A 25,590-nucleotide genomic window follows, 5' to 3' on the forward strand; every position below is an offset into this window, starting at 1 on the left:
CGCTTTAAGCTGCCCTGTAGCTACATAAATATGAAATGAACTTACATATGATTAGACTGTAGTTTACTACAGTGTCTGCAAATAAACAGCCTAATGGAAAAAAGTAGAGCGGTCTCTACACTGGCTTCATGTTAAGGCTAGGGCTGATTTCAAGGTTTTACTTCTAACCTACAAAGCATTACATGGGCTTGCTACCTGTCTCTCAGATTTGGTCCTACCGTACATACCTACACGTACGCTACGGTCGCGAGGTAGGCCTCCTTATTGTTCCTAGAATTTCTACGCCAACTGCTGGAGGCAAGGCTTTCTTCTATAGAGATTCATTTTTATAGAACGGTCTGCCAATCCATGTGAGAGATGCAGACTCGGTCTCGACATTTAAGTCTTTATTGAAGACTCATCTCTTTACTAGGTCCTATGACTGAGTGTAGTCTGGCCCAGAGGTGCAAGGGTGAACGGCAAGACAATGGCGTGACGAACCACCCTTGCTGTCTCTGGCCGGCTCCCCTCTCTCCACTGCGATTCTCTGCGTCTGACCATATTACGGGGTCTGAGTCACTGGCTTAGTAGTGCTCTTCCATGCCATCCCTAGGAGGGGTGCATCGCTTGAGTCAATGACGTGATCTTCCTGTCCGGTTTTGTGCCCCCTCAGGCTTGTGCTGTGGAGATCTTTGTGGGCTATACTCAGCCTTGTCTCAGAGTAGTAAGTTGGTGGTCTGTTGATATCCCTCTAGTGGTGTGGGGCCTGTGCTTTGGCAGGTGGGTGGGGTTATATCCTGCCTGGTTGGCCCTCTCCGGGGGTATCGTCAGACGGGGCCACAGTGTCCCCCGACCCTCCCTGTCTCAGCTTCCAGTACCTATGCTGCAGTAGTTTATGTGCCCAGGGAGCTGTGGTCAGTCTGTTATATCTGGTGTATTTCTCCTGTCTTATCTGGTGTCCTGTGTGAATTTAAGTATATTCCCTCTAATTCTCTCTCTCTCGTCCTCCCCTCCCAGAGGACCTGAGCGCTAGGGCTATGCCTCAGGACTACCTGGCCTGATGACTCCTGGCTGTCCCCAGTCCACCTGGTCATGCTGCTGCTCCAGTTTCAACAGTTCTGCCTGCGGCTATGGAACCCTGACCTGTTTACCGGATGCGATACCTTGTCCAGCACCTGCTGTCTCGACCTCTCAGTGCCAACTGACATTTACTCCAGATGTACTGACCTGTTGCACACTCTGCAACCACTGTGATTACTATTTGACCATGCTGGTCATCTATGAACATTTGAACATCTTGAAGAACAATCTTGAATCAATGGCCATGTACTCTTATAATCTCCAACTGGCACAGCCGACTGGCCACCCCCCAGAGCCTGGCAACTCTCACTTTTTTCCTAGGTTCCTACCTTTCTAGGGAGTTTTTCCTACCCACTGCGCTTCTACATCTGTTTTGCTTGCTGTTAAGGGTTTTAGGCTGAGATTCTGTATAAGCACTTTGTGATAAATTTGATTGGATTTTGATTTGAGTGTATGGATCTGTGCAAACTGCAACAGTAAGTGATATTTTTTATTTGAACAATTATTACTTGCTGATATGAAAGATGGGGCATATCAGCATATGTTTCTAAAACAGTTTTGCAAGCGATGATTATTGAAGTTTCTAAACGTTAAAACCCAGCTTCAGAATTGTAGTTCACATGCAGCCAACCGTCTGCTAACCGCTGAAAACCCTAGGAGCCTCAAACTCAACTCTGGACATCAAAGCCAGTTCCACTGCATGTTTTCATTGTTTCCCTCTAATCAGGGATTGATTTAGACCTGGGACACCAGGTGTGTGCAATTAATTATCAGGTAGAACAGAAAACCAGAAGGCTCCGGACCTTGTAGTGTAAGAGTTGAGTACCCATGTCCTAGGATAATGTGCTTTCAAAACAACGTAGAACTAGGAACTCTCAGATATCTGACTTTAGTGCTTGGGAACTCGGGAAACCTAGCTCAGACTGGGAAAAATCGTTTTGAATGGTCATCCAACTCAGAATCCCATGTTGAAACTCAGGAATCTCTCCAAACAAACAAACTGCTGCCTAGCACGCCCACAAGCAAGCCACTCAAATCACTAGTCAGAGTGAGGGTTTTGGATCAATGCTACTTCAAAAATCAGTTTAACGTCTCAAAGAAAATCTGGAATGTCTTGGAGGAAAGAAGCATGTTTTAAGACTAAAAAATATATCGAAGTGGAACATTTCCTGCATGGATTTTCGTAGCCAGGCACCAATCAAGTGGGTTATTTCTGGGGTGGCGCAAGAAAGAAAGACTGAGGATATTACTGAAGACATCGATGGAGTGGTTGGTGCATGCTGACTGACCTGTATGGTGGACGGAGGAAAGAAATTCACTTCATCCATGCTACTGTTCTTTGATGAAGAGTCTCTCCCTTCTCATATAAAGTTAGGATTCATGAGATACCCTGTAAGAGCTTTCATGCACAAGCCCCTTCAGTGCCATGCAGTAAATGTAGAAGATTTTGTCAAGTGTGTGCAGAAGGGAAGAGTGTCGTATGCCAGATGAAGTGAACTGTTGCAACTGTGGAGGTGAACATGCACCTGAATTCCTAGACTGCCCTGTTAGGGTGAAGGAGAATTAGTTGGCAAGGGTAAGAAGTGTCCAGTGTTTCTCCTATCTGGAGTCAGTGAGAAGATGGGATGGAACGAGTGGCGGGGAAGAAGCAATGGTAGTAGAGCCACCACGACCAGTGAAGGGATCAGCTGAGGGATAGTGAAATACTACATGTTAAAAAGGTGGACTTTGTATGATTTTTTGCAATGGTCATAAACTGTACAGCACAAGCAGAGAAGAAGTCTAAGAAAATTGGAATCATTAATGAATGCCGCTAAACGTTTTTTGGGCCTTCGTGATTTCACAGCCGAGGCCATGCAAGAATTATTGTCGGTGAATGTACCGCCATCACAGGCCCCTGAGCCTGTGTAGGGATATATTTTGTATTATAAACTGGGTGGTTGGAGCCCTAAATGTTGACTGGCTGACAGCCATTATATATCAGACCGTATACCACAGGTATGACAAAACATGTATTTTTACTGCTCTAATTACGTTAATAACCAGTTTATAATAGCGATAAGGCACCTCTGGGGTTTATGGTATATGGCCAATATACCACGGCTAAGGGCTGTGTCCAGTCACTCCGCAATTTTAATTTTATTTTATTTCCCCTTTATTTAACCAGGTAGGCTACTTGAGAGCAAGTTCTCATTTGCAACTGCGACCTGGCTAAGATAAAGCATAGCAATTCGACACATACAACAACACAGAGTTACACATGGAATAAACAAAACATAGTCAATAATACAGTAGAACAAAATAAAACAAAGAGTCTATATACAGTGAGTGCAAATGAGGTAAGATAAGGGAGTTAAGGCAATAAATAGGCCATAGTGGTGAAGTAATTACAATATAGGAATTAAAACACTGGAATTTAACCCTGTGGCACCCCCAGAGACTGCCAGAGGTCCGGACAACAGGCCCTCCGATTTGACACACTGAACTCTATCAGAGAAGTAGTTGGTAAACCAGGCGAGGCAACCATTTGAGAAACCAAGGCTGTCGAGTCTGATAATAAGAATGTGGTGATTGACAGAGTCGAAAGCCTTGGCCAGGTCGATGAAGACAGCTGCACAGTAATGTCTCTTATCGAATGCGGTTATGATGTCATTTAGGACCTTGAGCGTGGCTGAGGTGCACCCATGACCAGCTCTGAAACCAGATTGCATAGCGGAGAAGGTACAGTGGGGTTCAAAATGGTCGGTAATCTGTTTAACTTGGCTTTCGAAGACCTTAGAAAGACAGGGTAGGATAGATATAGGTCTGTAGCAGTTTGGGTCTAGAGTGTCTCCCCCTTTGAAGAGGGGGATGACCGCGACAGCTTTCCAATCTTTGGGAATCTCAGACGATAAGAAAGAGAGGTTGAACAGGCTAGTAATAGGGGTTGCAACAATTTCGGCAGATAATTTTAGAAAGAGAGGGTCCAGATTGTCTAGCCCGGCTGATTTGTAGGGGTCCAGATTTTGCAGCTCTTTCAGAACATCAGCTATCTGGATTTGAGTAAATGAGAAATGGTGGGGGCTTTAGCGGGTTGCTGTGGAGGGTGCCGGCAGTTGACCGGGGAAGGCAGGTGTAAAGCATGGCCAGCCGTAGAGAAATGCTTATTGAAATTCTCAATTATAGTGAATTTATCAGAGGTGACAGTGTTTCCGAGCAGTGGGCAGCTGGGAGGAGGTGCTCTTATTCTCCATGGACTTTACAGTGTCCCCCCAGAACTTTTTTGAGTTAGTACTACAGGATGCAAATTTCTGTTTGAAAAAGCTAGCCTTAGCTTTCCTAACTGCCTGTGTATATTTGTTCGTAACTTCCCTGAAAAGTTGCATATCACGGGGGCTGTGCGATGCTAATGCAGAACGTCACAGGATGCATTGTGCATAAGAACAGCCCTTAGCCGTGGTTTATTATCCATATACCACACTCCCTCGCGCCGTATTGCTTAATTAAGTGGACATTGATTGCAGAAGCACGATGGGTTTTCTTAGTTGACGTGTTTTATTTTCAAGGATGAAGTTTTCCCCCAGTTCCCGCAATGTTTTTTTTTGTTTCTTATTCAATACCCCGTCCAGCTGGTGGCGGTAATGCACCGTTAACGTTGGATGCCAACCGCCGTTAAACCCGATCGAAGAAGAACCACAAACAGCGGAGCAGGGAGAGAGGTCGTTCCTGCGGAGGTAGTTATAATGAAATGCTTATTTATTTAAGACTATTACACGTACCTACCTAGTTTAGTGAAATAATATGTTATGGTTAACATGTTCCCCACCATCTTCTAGTTGTCTCATGGTATCGTGCCAGCCAAGCATCGTTGGTTAGCTAACGTTTCACGTTTAGCACAGCATGAGCAAGCTAAGCTAACTCGGCTAAACCAAGTTGGCTAGCTATCTACTTTGTTGAAGCTATGTGGCTAGATATTTTTTTAACCGTTTATTTGGTCCATAATTGAGTATATTTGAAAGTTAACATCAGCATTAACATCAGCTAGCTAAGGTACTGAAGAGAGCTAGTTGTGTTTTCCGAATTAACGTAATTTTACCCGACAGTAAACAACTAGGCAAGCTAAGGTTAGTTAAGCTAGCGAACAAGCTCTCTTGACTTTACCACAAGTAACACAGGCTACACAGCTAACGCTAGTCCCAGTATCTTACCCGACAGTAAACAACTAGGCTAGCAAAGGTTAGTTAAGCTAGCGAACAAGCTCTCTTGACTTTACCACAAGCTGTGTAGCCTGTGTTACTAACGTTAGCTAGTTCGATACAAACGTGTGCAAATATATTATTTGATGTGATGGTGCACTGGATGGACTCTTGATAAGTTAGCTAACTAGTTTGACACGCTTGTGTAAACACGTTTAAATTAGGTTGGCTAACGTTAGCTACTTGGCATTTTACTTTATAGTCATATTTGATTTAGCTATCTACGGGAAGGGGTTGGAACCGAAATTATTTTCCCATCGTTTCGTTCCGACCAGCAAAATAAAGTTCTTTACCGGTTCGATCCCCCGAAAGTACCCGTGTATATCGTTATTTTTTTAACCTGTGAAATGAACAGTTCTAGCTCATTAAAGTACTAAAGCGAATAGAGCAGGCAAGCTAGTTGTTTACATGCCTGATGGACAAAGAAGTGTACCCTATGGCGCAAGATGCGACTGGAATTTTGCGGGTGGAGAGATGTCGAGAGAGGGATAAGGAGGCTTGAAGTGCTGGACATCTTGTTATGACATGATTATCTGAATAATTTCCACAGAATTATACCTAGGAGGAGCGACTTCTATGAAGGAACTTGGAATGTCTTTTGAGCTAGCTAACAAGCGTGTGTGCAAAGCGACACCAGAAATGACCCTCCTGTTGTGTTCCTTTCACGTCAATTCATTCTGTGTTCCCAGTCCAAAATGACCGCTCCATTATAGCTGACTATAAATCCACATATTATCACCTAATGTTGTGTTAGATCTTTTTATCAACTTAAGTTCTTGTGAACATTCATTCGTTTTGAACTTCAATTTATGGCCTGTAGGCCTCATTGACCTGAACTCATACAACTAGTTTTTGAGTAAAACAAATGCGTTATGTATTAATTATTTGGACTATAACAAATACTCAGATGAAATATATATATATATATATACATATACATACACACCCCTTTTTCTCCCCAATTTCGTGGTATCCAATTGTTGTAGTAGCTACTATCTTGTCTCATTGCTACAACTCCCGTACGGGCTCGGGAGAGACGAAGGCTGAATGTCATGCGTCCTCCGATACACAACCCAACCAGCCGTACTGCTTCTTAACACAGCGCGCATCCAACCCGGAAGCCAGCCGCACCAATGTGTCGGAGGCTACACAAAAGTTCCATATATTATTGAAACAATGTTGCGATTGTTTGTGAGAATGCCAACAGGTGTGGTTCCCATTGGGGAAAGGTTTCAGTGGGGGTTGCCATGGAAGCCATGAAGGGGAGTGAGGTGTGTGCTCAAGACACATGCATGTGGGGGTCTGGGAGAGGAAGTGTGTCCATCTGATGAATGGGCATGTGCCTGAACTCAATTTTATACACTCATTTGTAGTCTCACCCATTATTTTCTAATGACCAGTAATTTTTGACCGGGAACACCACAGGTGTACAAAGTTAAATAAAACACCCAAAAATGTAATGAAAATCATCAATGTATTTTGTTTGTTCAGATGCCCTGTGTGGACAAAGTCATGGAACCTAAATGAACAACATTTTTCAGAGAGAACTTGTAAATCGGTCCAATTTGACCAGAACACAGCAGGAGGGTTAAAAATACAGTTTTGTAGTTAATAAATACAATGTGAAACATGATAACTAGGCCTACAGTATCCTTGCCATGCGGTAGCAGAGAGAACAGTCCATGGCTAGGGTGGCTGGAGTTTGACAATTTTTAGGGCCTTCTCTGACAAGCTTCCTCTGGATGGCAGGATGCTTGGCCCCGGTGATGTACTGGACCGTACACACTACCCTCTGTAGTGCCTTGCGGTCGGAGGCCGAGCAGTTGCCATACCAGGCAGGGATGCAACCAGTCAGGGTGCTCTCTGGTGCAGCTGTCAAACCTTTTGAGGATCTGAGGACCCATGCCAAATCTTCTCAGTTTCCTGAGGAGGAATAGGCTTTGTCGTGCCCTTTTCATGACTGTCTTAGTGTGTTTCGACCATGATCGCTTGTTGGGGATCTGCACACCAAGGAACTGGAAGCTCTAAACAAATGCTTTGCCGTTTTTCTGGCTGCACTTTTTGACATGACTAATTTAGCCGTAGTTGGCTAGCTAGCAAGCAAAGGATAAGAACGTTGCCAGCCAGTATGGCAATGGAACATTTAGAACGAACGACTGGGAATAGATACAGAACAAAAAGACTGAACGACTGGGTCGCGTCTCTGGCAACAATTGATAGAACGATCAGCCGGGCTGGGGCGCAACCCTAGACTTGTCGGGACTACATCTTGTGGAAGGATGAAATAGTATGAATAAATTAATTAAAATAATGTTTATCTAAATCATTATTTGGTTATGTTGGTGTATAAAAGTGATAATGCCCTCGAAGCCGGTGAAGATATATTGTTTCTGAGTGACAGTGAAGACTTTGAATAGGTGTTTTTATGTGGGACTAGAAAAAAATGCCTGGAACGTAATATAAAGTTACCATGCGCAATGCCAAGCGTCGGCTGGAGTGGTGTAAAACTCGCCGCCATTTGACTCTGGAGCAGTGGAAACGTTCTCTGGAGTGATGAGTCATGCTTCACCATTTGACAGCCTGAGAGACATCTGGATTTGGCGGATGCCAGGAGAATGCTACCTGCCCGACTGCATAGTGCCAAATGTAAAGTTTGGTAGCGTAGGAATAATGGTCTTTGGCTGTTTTCCATGGTTCGGGCTAGGCCCCTTAGTTCCAGTGAAGGGAAATCGTAACGCTACAGCATACAATGACACTCTAGACGATTCTGTGCTTCCATCTTTGTGGCTGGCAACAGTTTGGGGAAAGCTCTTTCCTGTCTCAGAATGATAATTCCCCCGTACACAAAGCAAGGTCCATACTAAAATGGTTTGTCGAGATTGGTGTGGAAGAACTTGACTGGCCTGCACAGAGCCTCAACCTCATGGAACACCTTTGGGATTAATTGGAACGCAGACTACGAGCCAGGCCTAATCGCTCAACATCAGTGCCCGACCTCACTAATACTCTTGTGACTGAATGGAAGCAAGTCCCCGCAGCAATGTTCCAACATGTAGTGGAAGGCCTTCCCAGAAGAATGGAGGCTGTTATAGCAGCAAAGGGGCGACCAGCTCCATATTAATGCCCATTATTTTGGAATGAGATGTTCGACGAGCATGTATCCATGTACTTTTGGCCATGTAGTGTATCTAGCAACTTCAGAAAACCTCTTTACTTATGCAAAAAAAAAATGTAAAGTGGTTTTTGGGGCTCCCAAGTGGTGCAGTGGTCTAAGGCACTGCTTCTCAGTGCTCACTACCGACCCTGGTTCGATTCCAGGCTGTGTCACAACAGGCCGTGAATGGGAGTCCAATAGGGCAGCGTGCAATTATCCCAGCATCGTCAGGGTTTGGCTGGGGTAGGCCGTTTTTTGTCAATTAGAATTTGTTCTTAACTGACTTGCCTAGTTAAATAAATAAAGGTATACATTGTGAGAAGGTGTGCTTGAAGTGTTTGCATGTCTTGGACATTAGAGGTGATGTATTTGTCTGCACAGTTTATGATGATGCACACACTACCCCTCTCTGGTTCAGAGTAATGCTCCCATCAGCATTGGGTGCACAAAATTGATTTCCACACCATTTAACTGCTCTGTCACAGTATTATTGACCAGCCTCTATCATAGCACTGCAAACACGGCGGCTTCCATGACTCATTGAGCACCAGCCTTTCCTTTTAACGACCTCCTTATTCATTGCCCATCTGAATGTCCGGCGGATAATTGAATTACCCTGACTTAGCATCGGCAATACAAAAATCAAGGGCCTTGTCGGTGCTTGGAGCTCTTAGCCAAACGGTAGACTCTTTCCACTTGCCTCCCTCCTCCTGCCACCTCAAGGGTCCCTGTTGCTCAGCCATGCAAAATATGCTGAGGCTGACTGGACATTGAGTTACTGTACTGTGACTGAAAGAGGACAATTGTCTTTAACCCCTCTTCTCTTGCCCCCTTATTTTAGAAAGAGAGCGGTTCAGCACTTGGAAAAGGTTGTAGGGAAAGTTAAAAGCAAATAAAAGAAGAGTCTGTGAAAGTGTTTGCAAGGGTATAGGCCTTTGTGAAAACAGCACAATTACAAGACGGGTGAAAAGTTGAATACATCTGCATTTGGTTTGGACTTGACGTTAATTATGATAGTGTAGGCCTATAGTTCTTTCAAGAGGATATACAGGTTGCTTAATTGCACCCTCCCCCTTTCAATGCATCTCTCAGGTAACCATGGCAATGACGGGCCAGAGTTCCTGCTCCTCGATGAGTAATCACACCAAGGAACGTGTGACCATGGCCAAGGTGACCCTGGAGAACTTCTACAGCAACCTCATCGCTCAACATGAGGAGAGAGAGATGAGGTAGGGCCTCCTACTACACACGCACACATCCGTCTGGGCTCAGCCAACTGCCTTCCACTGACACATTGTTTACAACTCCTCTGTTCTCTATTGCTACATTCTTATGCGTTATGTCATTCAAGGTGGGTGTTGCAAACTTTGGTATTTGTGCCTAACATTGCCTTGTAAAAGTATTGATCCCCATTGGTGTTTTTTCCTATTTTGTTGCATTACAACCTGTAATTTAAATAGATTTTTATTTGGATTTCATGTAATAGACAAACACACAATAGTCCAAATTCATTCATTATTCCACAATGTAATAAAGCGTAGTGATACTGAAAACAAAAACAAGCATTCTTATTGGAGTAAAGACTGTCCCTCACTGTTTCAAATCAAACTTTATTTGTCACATGTGCTGAATACAACCTTACCGTTACATTCTTACTTACAAGCCCTTAACCTTTCTGATCTCCCCATCCCGGATCCGGGATCGTGAATACAGACTCAAGCTCATTACCATAACGCAACGTTAACTATTCATGAAAATCGCAAATGAAATGAAATAAATATGCCATCTCTCAAGCTTAGCCTTTTGTAAACAACACTGTCATCTCAGATTTTCAAAATATGCTTCTCAACCATAGGAAAACAATCATTTGTGTAAAAGTAGCTAGCTAGCGTAGCATTTAGCGTTAGCATTAGCGTTAGCATCCAGCACGCAACATTTCAACAAAAACATAAAAGCCTTCAAATAAAATAATTTACCTTTGAAGAACTTCTGATGTTTTCAATGAGGAGACTCTCAGTTAGATAGCAGATGCTCAGTTCTTCCAAAAAGATTCTTTGTGTATTAGAAATAGCTCCGTTTTGTACATCACATTTGGCTACCAAAAAACCCCCGAAAATTCAGTCCTCAAAACGCGAACTTTTTTCCAAATTAACTCCATAATATCGACTGAAAACATGGCAAACGTTGTTTAGAATCAATCCTCAAGGTGTTTTTCACATATCTCTTCGATGATATATCGTTCGTGGAAGTGTGCTTTCTCTCCTGAATCCCAGGAGAAAATGCCCGCACCTGAAGATTACGCACAAATTTAGACAAAGGACACCGGGCGGACCCCTGGAAATGGTAGTCTCTTATGGCCAATCTTCCAATGATATGCCTACAAATACGTCACAATGCTGCCGACATCTTGGGGAAACGGCAGAAGGTCTAAGCTTATTCCTGTCGCATTCACAGCCATATAAGGAGACATTAGAAAACAGAGCTTCAGAAATTCTGCTCATTTCCTGTTTGACGTATCATCTTGTTTTCGCCTGTAGAATGAGTTCTGGGGCACTTACAGACAAAATCTTTGCAGATTCTGAAACTTCAGAGTGTTTTCTTTCCAAAACTGTCAAGAATATGCATAGTCGAGCATCTTTTCGTGACAAAATATCGCGCTTAAAACGGGAACGTTTTTTATCCAAAAATGAAATAGCGCCCCTAGAGATGCAACTCCAACAATGCAGTTCAAGAAAGAGTTAAGAAAATATTTACCACATTAACTAAAGTAAAGAGAAATCAAAAAGTAACAATAAAATAACAATAACGAGGCTATATACAGGGGGTACCGGTATCGAGTAAATGTGCAGGGGTACAGGTTAGTCGAGGTAATTTGTACATGTAGGTTGGGGTAAAGTGACTGCATAGATAAAAACAGCCAGTAGCAGCAGTGTTAAAACAAATGGGGGGTTTATGTAAGTTGTCCGGGTGGCCATTTGATTAATTGTCAGCAGTCTTATGGCTTGGGGGTAGAAGCTGTTAAGGAGCCTTTTGAGCTTAGATTTGGCACTCTGGTACCGCTTGCAGTGCGGTGCGGTAGCAGAGAGAAGTCTATGACTTGGGTAACTGGAGTCTGTGACAGTTTTTTGTGCTTTCTTCTGACACCGCCAAGTATATAGGTCCTGGATTGCAGGATGCTTGGCCCCAGTGATGTACTGGGCCATTCGCACTACCTTCTGTGGCGTCTTACGGTCAGATGCAAAGTAGTTGCCATACCAGGCGGTGATGCAACCGGTCAGGATGCTCTCGATGGTGCAGCTGTAGACCCTTTTGAGTATCTGAGGACCCATGCTAAATCTTTTCAGTCTCCTGAGGGGGGAAAAGGTGTTGTCGTGCACTCTTCACAACTGTCTTGGTGTGTTTGGACCATGATAGTTTGTTGGTGATGTGGACACCTTTTATCCACCTTTCATCCACACGTTATGGCCTTATTCTAAAATGGATTCAAAAAATATATTTAACAAACTCAATCCACACACTGTAAAAACAGGTTTTTAGAAATGTTTGCAAATGTATTAAATACAGTACCAGTCAAGTTTGGACACACATACTCATTCCAGGGTTTTTCTTTATTTTTCCTATTTTCTACATTGTTGAATAATAGTGAAGACATAAACTATGAAATCATGTAGTAACCAAAAAAGTGTTTAACAAATCAAAATATATTTTATATATGAGATTCTTCAAAGTAGCCACCCTTTGCCTTGATGACAACTTTGCACACTCTTGGCATTCTCTCAACCAGCTTCAGTTGGAATGCTTTTCCAATAGTCTTGAAGAAATTCCTGCATATGCTTAGCACTTGTTGTCTGCTTTTCCTTCACTCTGCAGTCCAACTCATCCCAAACCATCTCAATTGAGTTGAGATTGGGTGATTTGTGGGGGCCAGGTCATCTGATGTAGCACTCATCACTCTCCTTGGTCAAAGAGCCCTTACACAGCCTTGAGGTGTGTTTGGTCATTGTCCTGTTGAAAATCAAATGATTGTCCCTCTTAGAGCAAACCAAATGGGATGGCGTATCGTTGCAGAATGCTGTGATAGATAGTCATGCTGGTTAAGTGTGCCTGGAATTCTAAATCAGACAGTGTCACCAGCAAAGCACCATCACACTTTCCCCATGCTTCACGGTGGGAGCCACACATGCGGAGATCATATTTTCACCAACTCTGCATCTCACAAAGACACGGGTGTTGGAACCAGAAATCTCAAAATTGGATTCCTCAGACCAATGGACAGATTTCCCCCGGTCCAATGTCCATTGCTCGTGTTTCTTGGCCCAAGCAAGTCTCTTCTTATTGGTGTCCTTTAGTAGTGGTTTCTTTGCAGTAATTCGACCATGAAGGCCTAATTCACAGTCTCCTCTGAACAGTTGTTGAGATGTCTGTTACTTGAACTCTGAAGCATTTATTTGGGCTGCAATATCTGAGGCTGGTAACTAACGAACTTATCCTGCAGCAGACCTAACTCTGGGTCTTCCTTTCCTGTGGCGGTCCTCATGAGCGCCAGTTTCATCATAGCGCTTCATGCTTTTTGCGACTGGATTTGAAGAAACGCTGAAAGTTATTGAAGTTTTCTGGATTAATCTCTCTTTGCTTATTTGAGATGTTCTTGCCATTTTTTATGTTACCTTTAACTAAAGTCAGTTAAGAACAAATTCTTATTTACGATGGCCGGTTGTGGTACAGCCTGGAATCGAACCAGCGTCTGTAGTGACACCTCTAGCACTGAGATGCAGTGCCTTAGACCGCAGCGCCACGCGGGAGCCCATAAAAATATGCACTTGGTCTTTAACCAACCCTACCTTGTCACAACACAACTGATTGGCTCTAACACATTAAGAAGGAAATAAATTCTACAATTGAACTTTTTTATCAGCAGATGTCAAAGTGCTGTACAGAAACCCAGCCTAAAACCCCAAGCAACAAGCAATGAATGTGTAGAAGCACGGTGGCTAGGAAAAACTCACTAGAAAGGCCAGAACCTAGGAAGAAACTAGAGAGGAACCAGGCTATGAGGGGTGGCCTCTTCTGGCTGTGCCGGGTGGAGATTATAACAGAACATGGCCAAGATGTTCAAATATTCATAGATGACCAGCAGGGTCAAATAATAATAATAATAATAATAATAATAATAATCAGTGGTTGTAGTGGGTGCAACAGGCACCTCAGGAGTAAATGTCAGTTGGCTTTTCATAGCCGATCATTGAGTATCTCTACCGCTCCTGCTGTCTCTAGAGAGTTGAAAACAGCAGGTCTGGGGGCAGGTAGCACCTGTCCTGTGAACAGATCAGGGTACCATAGTCGCAGGCAGAACATTTGAAACTGTAGCAGCAGCACGACCAGGTGGACTGGGGACAGCAAGGAGTCATCAGGCTAGGTAGTCCTGAGGCGTGGTCCTAGGGAACAGGTCCTCCAAAAGAGAGAATTAGAGAGCGCATACTTAAATTCACACAGGACACCAGATAAGATAGGAGAAATACTCCAGATATAACAGACTAACCCTAGCCCCCCGACACAAACTATTGCAGCATGAATAGTAGAGGCTGAGACAGAAGGGGTCGGGAGATACTGTGGCCCCATCCGACGATACCCCTGGACAGGGCCAAACAGGCAGGATATAACCCTTTCACTCCATTGTCATGATCAGTGGTTTCAAGGTTGTATCCATAATTTATTTTGGCAACCTGATCATAGCGAAACAGAAAATACTTCTGCATTTCCTGCAGAAGCCATCAGGTCGAAGTAATTGTCCGTAGAGCTCCGAAGCACAGATCTGTGGAAGGGTACCAAAACATTTCTGCAGCATTGAAGGTCCCCAAGAACACAGTGGCCTCCATCATTCTTAAATGGAAGACGTTTGGAACCACCAAGACTCTTGCTGGAGCTGGACGCCCTGCCAAACTGAGCAATCGGGGGAGAAGGGCCTTGGTCAGGGAGGTGACCAGGAATTACAATGGTCACTCTGACAGCTCCAGAGTTCCTCTGTGGTGGGAGAACCATCCAGAAGGACAACCATCTCTGCAGCACTCCACCAATCAAGTGTTTATGGTAGTGGCCAGACAGAAGCCACTCCTCTTTAAAAGGCACATGACAGCTCGCTTGAAGTTTGTCAAAAGGCACGTAAATTTATTTTTATTTCACCTTTATTTAACCAGGTAGGCAAGTTGAGAACAAGTTCTCATTTACAATTGCGACCTGGCCAAGATAAAGCAAAGCACAGAGTTACACATGGAGTAAAACAAACATACAGTCAATAATACAGTATAAACAAGTCTATATACGATGTGAGCAAATGAGGTGAGATAAGAGAGGTAAAGGCAAAAAAAAAGGCCATGGTGGCAAAGTAAATACAATATAGCAAGTAAAACACTGGAATGGTAGATTAGCAGTGGAAGAATGTGCAAGTAAAAATAATGGGGTGCAAAGGAGCTAAATAAATAAATAAATAAAATAAATACAGTAGGGAAAGAGGTAGTTGTTTGGACTAAATTATAGGTGGGCTATGTACAGGTGCAGTAATCTGTGAGCTGCTCTGACAGTTGGTGCTTAAAGCTAGTGAGGGAGAAGTGTTTCCAGTTTCAGAGATTTTTGTAGTTCGTTCCAGTCATTGGCAGCAGAGAACTGGAAGGAGAGGCTACCAAAGAAAGAATTAGTTTTGGGGGTGACCAGAGAGATGTACCTGCTGGAGCACGTGCTACAGGTGGGTGATGCTATGGTGACCAGCGAGCTGAGATAACTTTACCTAGCAGGGTCTTGTAGATGACATGGAGCCAGTGGGTTTGGCGACGAATATGAAGCGAGGGCCAGCCAGCGAGAGCGTACATGTCGCAATGGTGGGTAGTATATGGGGCTTTTGTGACAAAACTGATTGCACTGTGATAGACTGCATCCAATTTGTTGAGTAAGGTATTGGAGGCTATTTTGTAAATGACATCGCCGTAGTCGAGGATTGGTAGGATGGTCAGTTTTACAAGGGTATGTTTGGCAGCATGCTTTGTTGCGAAATAGGAAGCCAATTCTAGATTTAACTTTGGATTGGAGATGTTTGATGTGGGTCTGGAAGAAGAGTTTACAGTCTAACCAGACACCTAGGTATTTGTAGTTGTCCACGTATTCTAAGTCAGAGCCGTCCAGAGTAGTGATGTTGGACAGGCGGGCAGGTGCAGGCAGCGATCGGTTGAAGAGCATGCATTTAGTTTTACTTGTATTTAAGAGCAATTGGAGGCCACGGAAGGAGAGTTGTACGGCATTGAAGCTTGCCTGGAGGGTTGTTAACACAGTGTCCAAAGAAGGGCCAGAAGTATACAGAATGGTGTCGTCTGCGTAGAGGTGGATCAGAGACTCTGACCTTGAGAAACAAGATTCTCTGGTCTGATGAAACCAAGATTGAACTCTTTAGCCAGAGTGTCAAGTGTGGCGGAAACCTGGCACCATCCCTACTGTGAAGCATGGTGGTGGTATCATGCTGTGGGGATGTTTTTCAACGGCAGGGACTGGGAGACTAGTCAGGGTCGAGGGAAAGATGAACGGAGCAATATTTTCTACCTGCAGGCTACAATGTTATTTAATTGCTTTATGTAGGCAATTTTTACATGGTTGGCAATAGAAGTTACCTCTTTCTTCTTTTTAGGTTTTATTTTAATTTCGATTAACCACATGAGAATGATTTTGAGATTCAAAGATGTTATGATAAACAAAATGAATCTGTTTCACAAAAATGTGCATATGAAAACTATAAAAGGGCATGCAGATTGGTAGAAATTGTAAGATAAATGGTCATTCCACATGAAAAAGTTTGACTCCTCGTGTAGCCTATTAACAGCAACTTCAGGAGAGTAATGTCAATCTGAGAAAGCCAGCTGGAGGAGAAAGGTTAAGTTAGGTTAACCAGAAGAAAAAAAACTTATCTAGATCTCTGGTGCCCTCGAGACATCAAACCGTAAGCTTAAAGCAGGAGGAATGTGATCAGGTTTTTTTGTATTTCTTCTGCTCTGGCTCTTTCGAGTCATTTGCGTCTTATTTCATCCAACGGTGCGCTTAAAGCATCAGACAAGCTCAATGCATATAGTTAATTTTATTAAAACAGGTGTGTCTATTTTTGGAAATATTACACGTTTAAAAAAATGTTGAACAATCAACTGGTCGAAAATAGAGATTAATTTTGGTCGACAAATCTTTAATCGGGGACAGCCATAATTTAATATTTTTCTCCATTTCTGTTGCAGGCAGCAGAAGTTGGAAAAGGTGATGGATCAAGAGGGCTTGGCTGATGAAGAGGTGACATTGAAGACTAACACACGCTACCTTTTTGACACGTGCAGTTGTGCGCACTAACCATTGCCTCCTCTACCTGTGCAGAAGCGTATCCGGCGCTCCCAGCACGCCAGGAAAGAGACTGAGTTCCTGCGTCTCAAACGAACCCGCCTGGGGCTGGAGGACTTCGAGTCCCTCAAGGTGATTGGCCGAGGAGCTTTCGGAGAGGTAGGCATCACCCCTTTTCTTAAACACCTCTCTTACATAGCCTTGCAGACTTTCAACTTATTATTCAATAAATTATTGACACATTTTGGTCCCAAGGTGCGTCTGGTGCAGAAGAAGGACACAGGTCACGTGTACGCTATGAAGATCCTCCGCAAGGCCGACATGCTGGAGAAGGAGCAGGTGAGGAGGAGGGAAGGGTAGGAGGGTATGTTTGCCAGTACATAATGGCCAGTCATGTTCATTCTCACAAATCCAAAGCAGTGTCTTGGATACAAAAGTAGTACCTGCCATGCAATCTATAAATGTAAACTCAGCAAAAAGAAGAAACGTCCTCTCGCTGTCAACTGCGATTATTTTCAGCAAACTTAACATGTGTTAATATTTCTATGAACACAACTGAGACATAAACGGAACAAGTTCCACAGACGTGACTAACAGAAATGGAATAATGTGTCCCTGAACAAAGGGGGATAAAAAAATCTAAATTAACAGTCAGTATCTGGTTTGGCCACCAGCTGCATTAAGTACTGCAGTGCATCTCCTCCTCATGGACTGCACCAGATTTGCCAGTTCTTGCTGTGAGATGTTACCCCACTCTTCCACCAAGGCACCTACAAGTTCCCGGACATTTCTGGGGGGAATGGCCCTAGCCCTCACCCTCCGATCCAACAGGTCCCAGACGTGCTCAATGGGATTGAGATCCGGGCTCTTTGCTGGCCATGGCAGAACACTGACATTCCTGTCTTGCAGGAAATCACACACAGAACGAGCAGTATGGCTGGTGGCATTGTCGTGCTGGAGGGTCATGTCAGGATGAGCCTGCAGGAAGGGTACCACATGAGGGAGGAGGACGTCTTCCCTGTAACGCACAGCGTTGAGATTGCCTGCAATGACAACCAGCTCAGTCCGATGATGCTGTGACACACCGTCCCTGACCATGACGTACCAACCACCTCCAAATCAATCCCACTCCAGATTACAGGCCTCGGTGTAACGCTCATTCCTTCGACAATAAACGCGAATCCGACCATTACCCCTGGTGAGACAAAACCTCGATTCGTCAGTTAAGAGCACCTTTTTTGCCTGTCCTGTCTGGTCCAGTGACGGTGGGTTTGTGCCCATAGGCGACGATGTTGCCGGTGATGTCTGGTGAGGACCTGCCTTACAACAGGCCTACAAGCCCTCAGTCCAGCCTCTCTCAGCCTATTGTGGGCAGTCTGAGCACTGATGGAGGGATTGTGCGTTCCTGTTGTAGCTCGGGCAGTTGTTGTTGCCATCTTGTATTTGTCCGGTAGGTGTGATGTTCGGATGTAACGATCCTGTGCAGGTGTTGTTAGACGTGGTCTGCCACTGCGAGGACGATCAGCTGTCCGTCCTGTCTCCCTGTAGCTCTGTCTTAGGTGTCTCACAGTACGGACATTGCAATTCACGCAGATGAGCAAGGACCCTGGGCATATTTCTTTTGGGGTTTTTAGAGTCAGTAGAAAGGCCTCTTTAGTGTCTTCAGTTTTCATAACTGTGACCTTAATTGCCTACCGTCTGTAAGCTGTTAGTGTCTTAATGGCCGTTCTACAGGTGCATGTTCATTAATTGTTTATGGTTCATTGAACAAGCAAGGGAAACAGTGTTTAACCCCTTTACAATGAAGATCTGTAAAGTTATTTAGATTTTTACTAATTATCTTTGAATGACAGGGTCCTGAAAAGGGGACTTTTTTTTTTTGCTGAGTTCATGTATCATGCCATATGTGTATATTTCTAGGTGGGCCACATCCGTGCTGAGAGGGACATCTTGGTAGAGGCTGACAGTCTGTGGGTGGTTAAGATGTTCTACAGCTTCCAGGACAAGATGAACCTCTACCTCATCATGGAGTTCCTGCCTGGCGGTATTACACCCATGCTTCTACACCTGCATTGCTTGCTGTTTGGAGTTTTAGGCTGGGTTTCTGTACAGCACTTTGAGATATCAGCTGATGTACGAAGGGCTATATAAATAAATTTGATTTGATTACACCCCCCTCACCCTAAGCTGAACCCCAAACACTCTCCTACACTACAGGGACAGTCATTGTCCAGTTGGAAGCTAGATCAGCTACTCTTGCAAGTGAATGTAGACAGAGAGTAAGTGCTGATCTAGGATTGGGTCCCTCCTGTAAATAGTATCATGTTCATTAGGGTCTAAAAGGCTAAATTGATCCTAGATTAGTACTTCTACTCTGAGATGCTTGATACAGCCATCAGAACATTGCAGAAAAACATAAATGTGCTGCATAATGATTGTTTATTCTCAATGTTCTCTCTGCAAAGCCACCGAACGAACAACTTCTGTCCCGCTGAATATGCCTCAAAGTCCAGTGGGACTGTACATGTTGTAACCCGACACTGCCCCCTACAGGTGACATGATGACCCTGCTAATGAAGAAGGATACTCTGACAGAGGAGGCCAGTCAGTTCTACATCGCTGAGACAGTGCTAGCCATCGACTCCATCCACCAGTTGGGCTTCATTCACAGAGACATCAAACCTGACAACCTGCTACTGGACTCCAGGGTGAGTTTGAGCACGTACGCAAGAGACGCAAACATGAGCTCAGACTGGTGGTTTGGATATGTTATTCTGTTTGAATTTACAAGGCACCAAAATGAATAAAACGAGCTAAACTTTTCCAATACACAGCACTAATGAATATAAGCCTGTACTGAATGTGTTTTTGCTTGATTGTTTCAGGGCCATGTGAAGCTGTCTGACTTTGGTCTTTGCACAGGTCTGAAAAGGGCGCATCGTACCGAGTTCTACAAGAACCTGAATCATAGCCTCCCCAGTGACTTCAGTAAGCAAAGTCAGGCATCCCCAATCAATCCATTACTTTACATACTAACACCCTGTATTGATGATAAAGCCACAATTTGGAGTTTCTCAGACCTTGTAGTCCTTGAGATTTGGAAGCATATTTTGGAGCTACACATTGTTTACAAAAACCCAAATGACAACCAAAAGATAAACAATGGAGTCATGTTTGGGTTATGGTGGAGGTAAAACTGATGTACAAAGCTCATAAGCTTATATACTATTAATTAGAAAAACCATTGAACAGTTGGAAATGTCCCAGATATTGTGCCTTTAATGTTTCTCTACTAACTAGGTAATGATTTGAAATGTGCTTGTACAAAAATAAAATTAATAACTTAAAATGGTTTGTTTTTAGGATTGCTTCATGTTTTGAGTTGTTGCATGTACCAATCTTCAAATTCCCTAATTAGGGATTATTTTTTAAATGTAGAATCTCTCTGCGTTGGTGCGACTAAAATGTCAATCAACAGATCTTAAATGGCTATTTGTTTCATAACGGAGAGTCTGAAAGGGTTTCAGATGCTTAACCTGCGCGGTTATGGGGTTTAACAAGTATTACATTCTCGTGTAATTTTCTAAAACTGTTTATTTTTCTGTACAGCATTCAATAACATGAACTCAAAGAGGAAAGCAGAGACGTGGAAGAGGAACCGGAGACAGCTGGTGAGAAAATGAAGCTAGATGGGAGAGCAACATACAGTGTATTCTACAAGTAGGCGTGGGCCGTGTTCGAGAGCATCCATTTTGGGCAGACTAATCCACATATACAATGAAGTTATTTAGGGTGCCGGGTGATTTGTAGATCTGTCCCTCTGCAGTCACCGACTGGAATGCAGTCGATCTCAAACACGACCACATTTGTATTGGTGTAGTCTTGTAGTCACATTGCATGATCTTTCTCTCGCGCCCCCCCCCCCCCCCCCCCCCCCCAGGCCTTCTCTACTGTGGGCACCCCTGACTACATCGCCCCTGAAGTCTTCATGCAGAACGGATACAACAAGCTCTGTGATTGGTGGAGCCTTGGAGTCATCATGTATGAGATGCTGATAGGTGAGATCCTGTCAACAACTTCTGCTTGGGGCCTCTGAAGAAGCATTGATTGGCTTTCAATCATCTTGCATCAATGTCACAGAATGGTGCCATTACTACGTATTTGTCCATGTCTGGCTTGTTGATCCCATGTGAGTTGTTTTCCAGGCTATCCCCCGTTCTGCTCAGAGACCCCCCAGGAGACCTACAGGAAGGTGATGAACTGGCAAGAAACACTGACTTTTCCCCCTGAAGTGCCCATTTCGGAGAAAGCTAAGGACCTCATCCTCAGGTTCTGCTGTGAGGAGGAGCACAGGATCGGAGCCACTGGAGTGGAGGACATTAAGGGCAACGCCTTCTTCGAGGGGGTGGACTACGACCACATCAGGTACGAGGGCTTAAAAGAATAGTTCACTTTTCTGACGTTTAAAAACAAAAATATTTTCCCTTAATTGCTGGTTATTTGTCAATATCCCAAATCTCCTGGCTAGCATTTTTTTGAGGATGTAGCTGATTGTATCAGTTAATGGTGCATTCAGAAATGGGAACAGTGACATTGTAAAAACAGGGTTTCATTTTTATTACAGAGAGCGACCCGCTGCCATTCCCATTGAGATCAAAAGCATCGACGACACATCCAACTTTGACGAGTTCCCAGACTCTGATATCCTCCAGCCAACAGGTACGTTTCTCATTGTCACCAACATTAGTGGTCTAGTAGTCATAATTCAACAGGGTAGTAGTGTTCATTAGGGCACACAATGAAAAACAAAGATGTTTCATATTACACCAGTTAGTCACTCCCAGGTTAAGTCTGTTTTCTTCTATTTGGTGCCAATTAAACATGGCCCTGGTCAACTAATGCCACCTTGAAACAGGATTCTCACATTTGGGCTCCTTTGTTTACCTCTATTGCCCTGTGTGAAATAATCCCTGTATTTTTCTGCCTCAGCTGCCCCTGTGGTGTCCAACCATTCTGAGGCAGACCTCAAGAACAAGGACTGGGTCTTCATCAACTACACCTACAAGCGCTTTGAAGGCCTCACAGCCCGAGGGGCTATCCCCTCCTACATGAAGACGGGGAAGAGATGAATCCTTCCTTTGTTTCCTCACTCACTCTACCTGCCCCTCAGACTGGCATTCAAATGGGATTCCCCATGGATCCCAACGTCCACTCCTCTCCCAAACTCCATTTTGGAGGTAGAAACTAAATGACCCTATTCAAGCTTGTTGAAGAGGTCCATCATAATTGAGACTATCCCATGTGTCTGATCCTGCTGAAGGGACCTTTCTCCTTCCTTTGCAGGGGACTTGTAGGGCTCTGTGTACTGTGTAGAGAAGTGTGACCTACTCCAACTCGAGTTTGTCTATCTAAAAAAGCCATAGCGTTGTGCTGGAAGGTATGGACAGTGATTGTTTTCTATGTGAAAACTCACATGCCATTCCACCCCTGGATTAAAGTTCCCAGTGTAGCAGTCTTGGAGGTGTTGATATGACCTTAGTTTGGGGACCATCTCTCGTAGATCTCCACTAGCATCGGTCCAACTCGGCCAAGACTGATTCTCTATCCTTTAGTATCCCAAGGGACTGAACCAAGATACCAGCATAACCGGTCACCTTAGGGGCCAGAGCCCATTTTCACATCAGAAGAACACACTTGACTGGCTATACCAGCCTTCTTCACTTCTTCCTCCACAAACAGACATTGAAGTCTTAAAGTTTAGCTGGGTGACCACCAGCATGGGACTAGGATCCAATATGCCTCACTTTTCTGTCAAAGGGCTAGCTTTTCTCTCTTCAGTTTCTTTCTTTTTTCCACACACAATAGAATTCCATCTTTTTAGAAATGAGTTCCGCCGTTAAAAACATTAGAAATAGTGTAATTTGACGAACTAATGATGCTTTTCAGGGAATATATGTCAATGTTTTTCATGTGTTTTTAGAGGGCTCTCTACTGAAGCATCTTGGATGATGGTGTTTCGGACCGGTTGCCTGTTGCAACAAGGCAACTCATAACCAAAAACAATGAGAGCTGAGAGTAATTGTTGTAACTATTCAGTCTAATTTGAGGGTTTCAATGGAATTGCTTTGTCTCCATTTAATTGTCACTTCCCTACTGCCAATGGTGGAGCTGTTACATGGACTTTGGCAAGTGTTTATAGCAATAGAATCGCCTCTCTTGAATATGATTCTATTTGAAATGGAACTACCCCTTCCAGAAGCCCACCTTTTTAGGTTCTTAGTTTGACAATCATCCACTGTTAATATTAGCAACTTCATGCTCTCCTTCAACTCATTTGATTTACCAATACTCGTGGATATGCATGTCCTTTAGATAGAGAGCAAAATCAAATACAAAAATATGTTGAATGTACTGATTGAATGCTAAAATTTGGAGCATGTACCAACCATTATTTATGGTACTTTTCCATGGACCTTTGGGGTAGGGGAGCTATAAGTAAGGCCAAGATATTGATACTCTTATCTTTCCTTCTCTTTTTTTGTCCTGACCACTGGTCGTTAAGGGCTTGGTAGGTGAGGTGGCAGAGCAAGTTTGTTCAGCGAATATGTAAGTAACAGAATAGAAAAGGAGCAGCATTTAGAGTATTGAGACACACTCAGGCTCTGTGACCCTAGGTTAGGGTCATTAACACACCCTTTCCACTTCCTGTCGTATCTATAGTTCTGTCTCTTCCTGTTGCTTGACTATTTCTTAGCAAGAATACTTTAAACATTACATTTGTCTGACGTTTTGTGTCAAGGATATGCCACCTGGTATGTCCTTACTTTTCAAGAGGCTAAGAGGTGTGAGTGAGAAACTCGACCTTAACTCTGTAAACAGGGCTATATGTGACTCACTGTTCTTAACACAATCCCAAATGCTGTCATTTGAATCGAATGTAATCCCAAGGTGTAGTTGAAGATGAATTTAATGCCATGTTGATTCCAAAATGCTGTAATTTGAATGGAATGTAGCCTAAACCACAGGAGTGGTAGGTTTGTCACACGTTGAAGATGTCTGGTATTTTGTTAAATATCTGTACGGTGTTCTGGGTAGTTCAGACTACTTGCTGAGATTTAATATCCAGACTTTTTTTTGTAGTTTTTACGACTGAGCGACAGAACTGATTTTGAGACTGGTCTCACCTTTTACTGATGCTCGGTGCCCGAATGAACCTGTTGTAATGCCGGGTTGAAAAAGTATTGGGCGGATGACTTGGCAAAGTGCGAATAACGTTTTGGAATATTTGTATTTTAAATGTATGCTGCTTGGTGTGTGAGATTTGCATGTCTTTAGAGGATTGGGTGATGTGCTCAGTAAAAATAAGATGCTGGAATATGTAGTGCTCGATTAACCAACACTGATAAGGTGGGTGCTCTTTTGTAGATGTCATCCAACTGTGTGTGTCTGCTGTTATTTCCCCCAGGCACACAAGGTGTGGGAAACAGGATGTACAAACCTTTTTATAGGGAACATTCAATCAAAAGTAGGGGGAGTTGTATTTAATCCACTGTGGTGTGGGGTTTCTATTGTATATTTTCTGCCATTTCACATTGAATAACTGCACTTAATGTCTGTGGTGTTTCCGTTTGTACAGCAAAATAATGGGCCGCTCTGAAATCTCTTTGTTTTGATGGGTGAGGGAATGTCATTTCACTGGTTGAATGGGCAAGCTAGCCATGTGCAGGAGTTACATTTTCTTCTGGAAATGGTTTTATCTGACAAACTAAATGAGGTGGAATAATGTAAATGGTGAAGAAAGGTCTTAATTAAATATTCAAACATCCCTTGCTCCTCAAGACTCATTAACACCCCTTCGCCAAGAGCAATGTTTTCATCCAAACGGTGAGGTTGTCATTTTTTGGGGAATTTGACCAAAGCGAACCCTACACCACAAACGGGGCTAAGAGTAAAGTTAGCAGGACCCACCAGTTTCTCAAGCCCCATCATGTAAAGTCACCCAGTCATTGCTCCGTCATCTCTCAATAGTGCAAAGCAGTTCTTACAGGGCTGTTGTCATGCATGCAACCATTTAAACAGCGTAAACTAGTCTTTGTGTAATAGATGGCACATTCCACCTGTGAAAACTAACATGGTTTTCAGAGAATTGTTCAGTGTTCCTCAAAGATGCTACTAGGCAGCATCTCTGGTTAGATTTGGAAGCTAGTAGCCTACTACCATAGAGGCTTAGAAACTACATGGTTGATGAGCATTTCACCATGTATCCTTTCAGTATGTTAACCCACTGTTAAGGCAGAAAGTGGCTAAGTTGTGTGGGTATTGTTTCTCCAGTTAGTTCAAAAGGCACATTTATTTTGCCAGTCAATGGCAGACCGCTTGTTTCACTTCTGGTAGAAATACTCTCCTCCGCTATTATGGTGGTAGACTTTTAACAGCATTAAATAAAACACCTAGGACTATGTTGAACCAGTGTCTGTCTTTTTCATTCCTTGTCTGTGTAGAATAGGTCAGCTAGGGCAGCTCTGCCTCCAGGGAAGAAACAAGTTATTATAAGGCAAGAACTGTGATGCAAAAGTTATCACAGTTGGCTAGGGTAACGGGTTGGGATGCTCAAAACATATCCTACTGCGGAAGATGTTTTGATTTCAGCCTCACCCTCAAACAGGTTTTCTCTTTAAAAACGTGATGCTACTTATCCTTTTACCTATATAATGTCTAGCACAACTAGCTATGTTAAAAAAAAAACTACATACAGGGCCTTGCAAAAGTATACATCCCCCT

General features: G+C 43.5%; 1 protein-coding gene across 2 annotated transcripts; it reads left to right on the forward strand.

Annotated features, from left to right (window-relative positions):
- Positions 1-4,640: 4,640 nt before the first annotated feature.
- Positions 4,641-25,275, forward strand: LOC110491857 (serine/threonine-protein kinase 38). 2 transcript variants are annotated; one of them, XM_036946750.1, is made up of 13 exons: positions 4,641-4,772; positions 9,541-9,677; positions 16,713-16,764; positions 16,846-16,968; positions 17,065-17,148; positions 18,730-18,853; positions 19,363-19,517; positions 19,695-19,806; positions 20,419-20,480; positions 20,750-20,867; positions 21,015-21,234; positions 21,434-21,528; positions 21,799-25,275. In XM_036946750.1, exons 1-13 carry the CDS (start codon positions 4,698-4,700, stop codon positions 21,936-21,938), a joined length of 1,497 nt encoding a protein of 498 aa, XP_036802645.1. In that variant the 5' UTR covers positions 4,641-4,697; the 3' UTR covers positions 21,939-25,275. The 2 variants fall into 2 exon arrangements, with proteins under 2 accessions (XP_036802645.1, XP_036802646.1); XM_036946751.1 differs by having other exon boundaries at positions 19,695-19,797.
- Positions 25,276-25,590: the final 315 nt, after the last annotated feature.

The sequence above is a fragment of the Oncorhynchus mykiss genome, chromosome 16, assembly GCF_013265735.2.
Source record: "Oncorhynchus mykiss isolate Arlee chromosome 16, USDA_OmykA_1.1, whole genome shotgun sequence".
Taxonomy (NCBI): domain Eukaryota; kingdom Metazoa; phylum Chordata; class Actinopteri; order Salmoniformes; family Salmonidae; genus Oncorhynchus; species Oncorhynchus mykiss.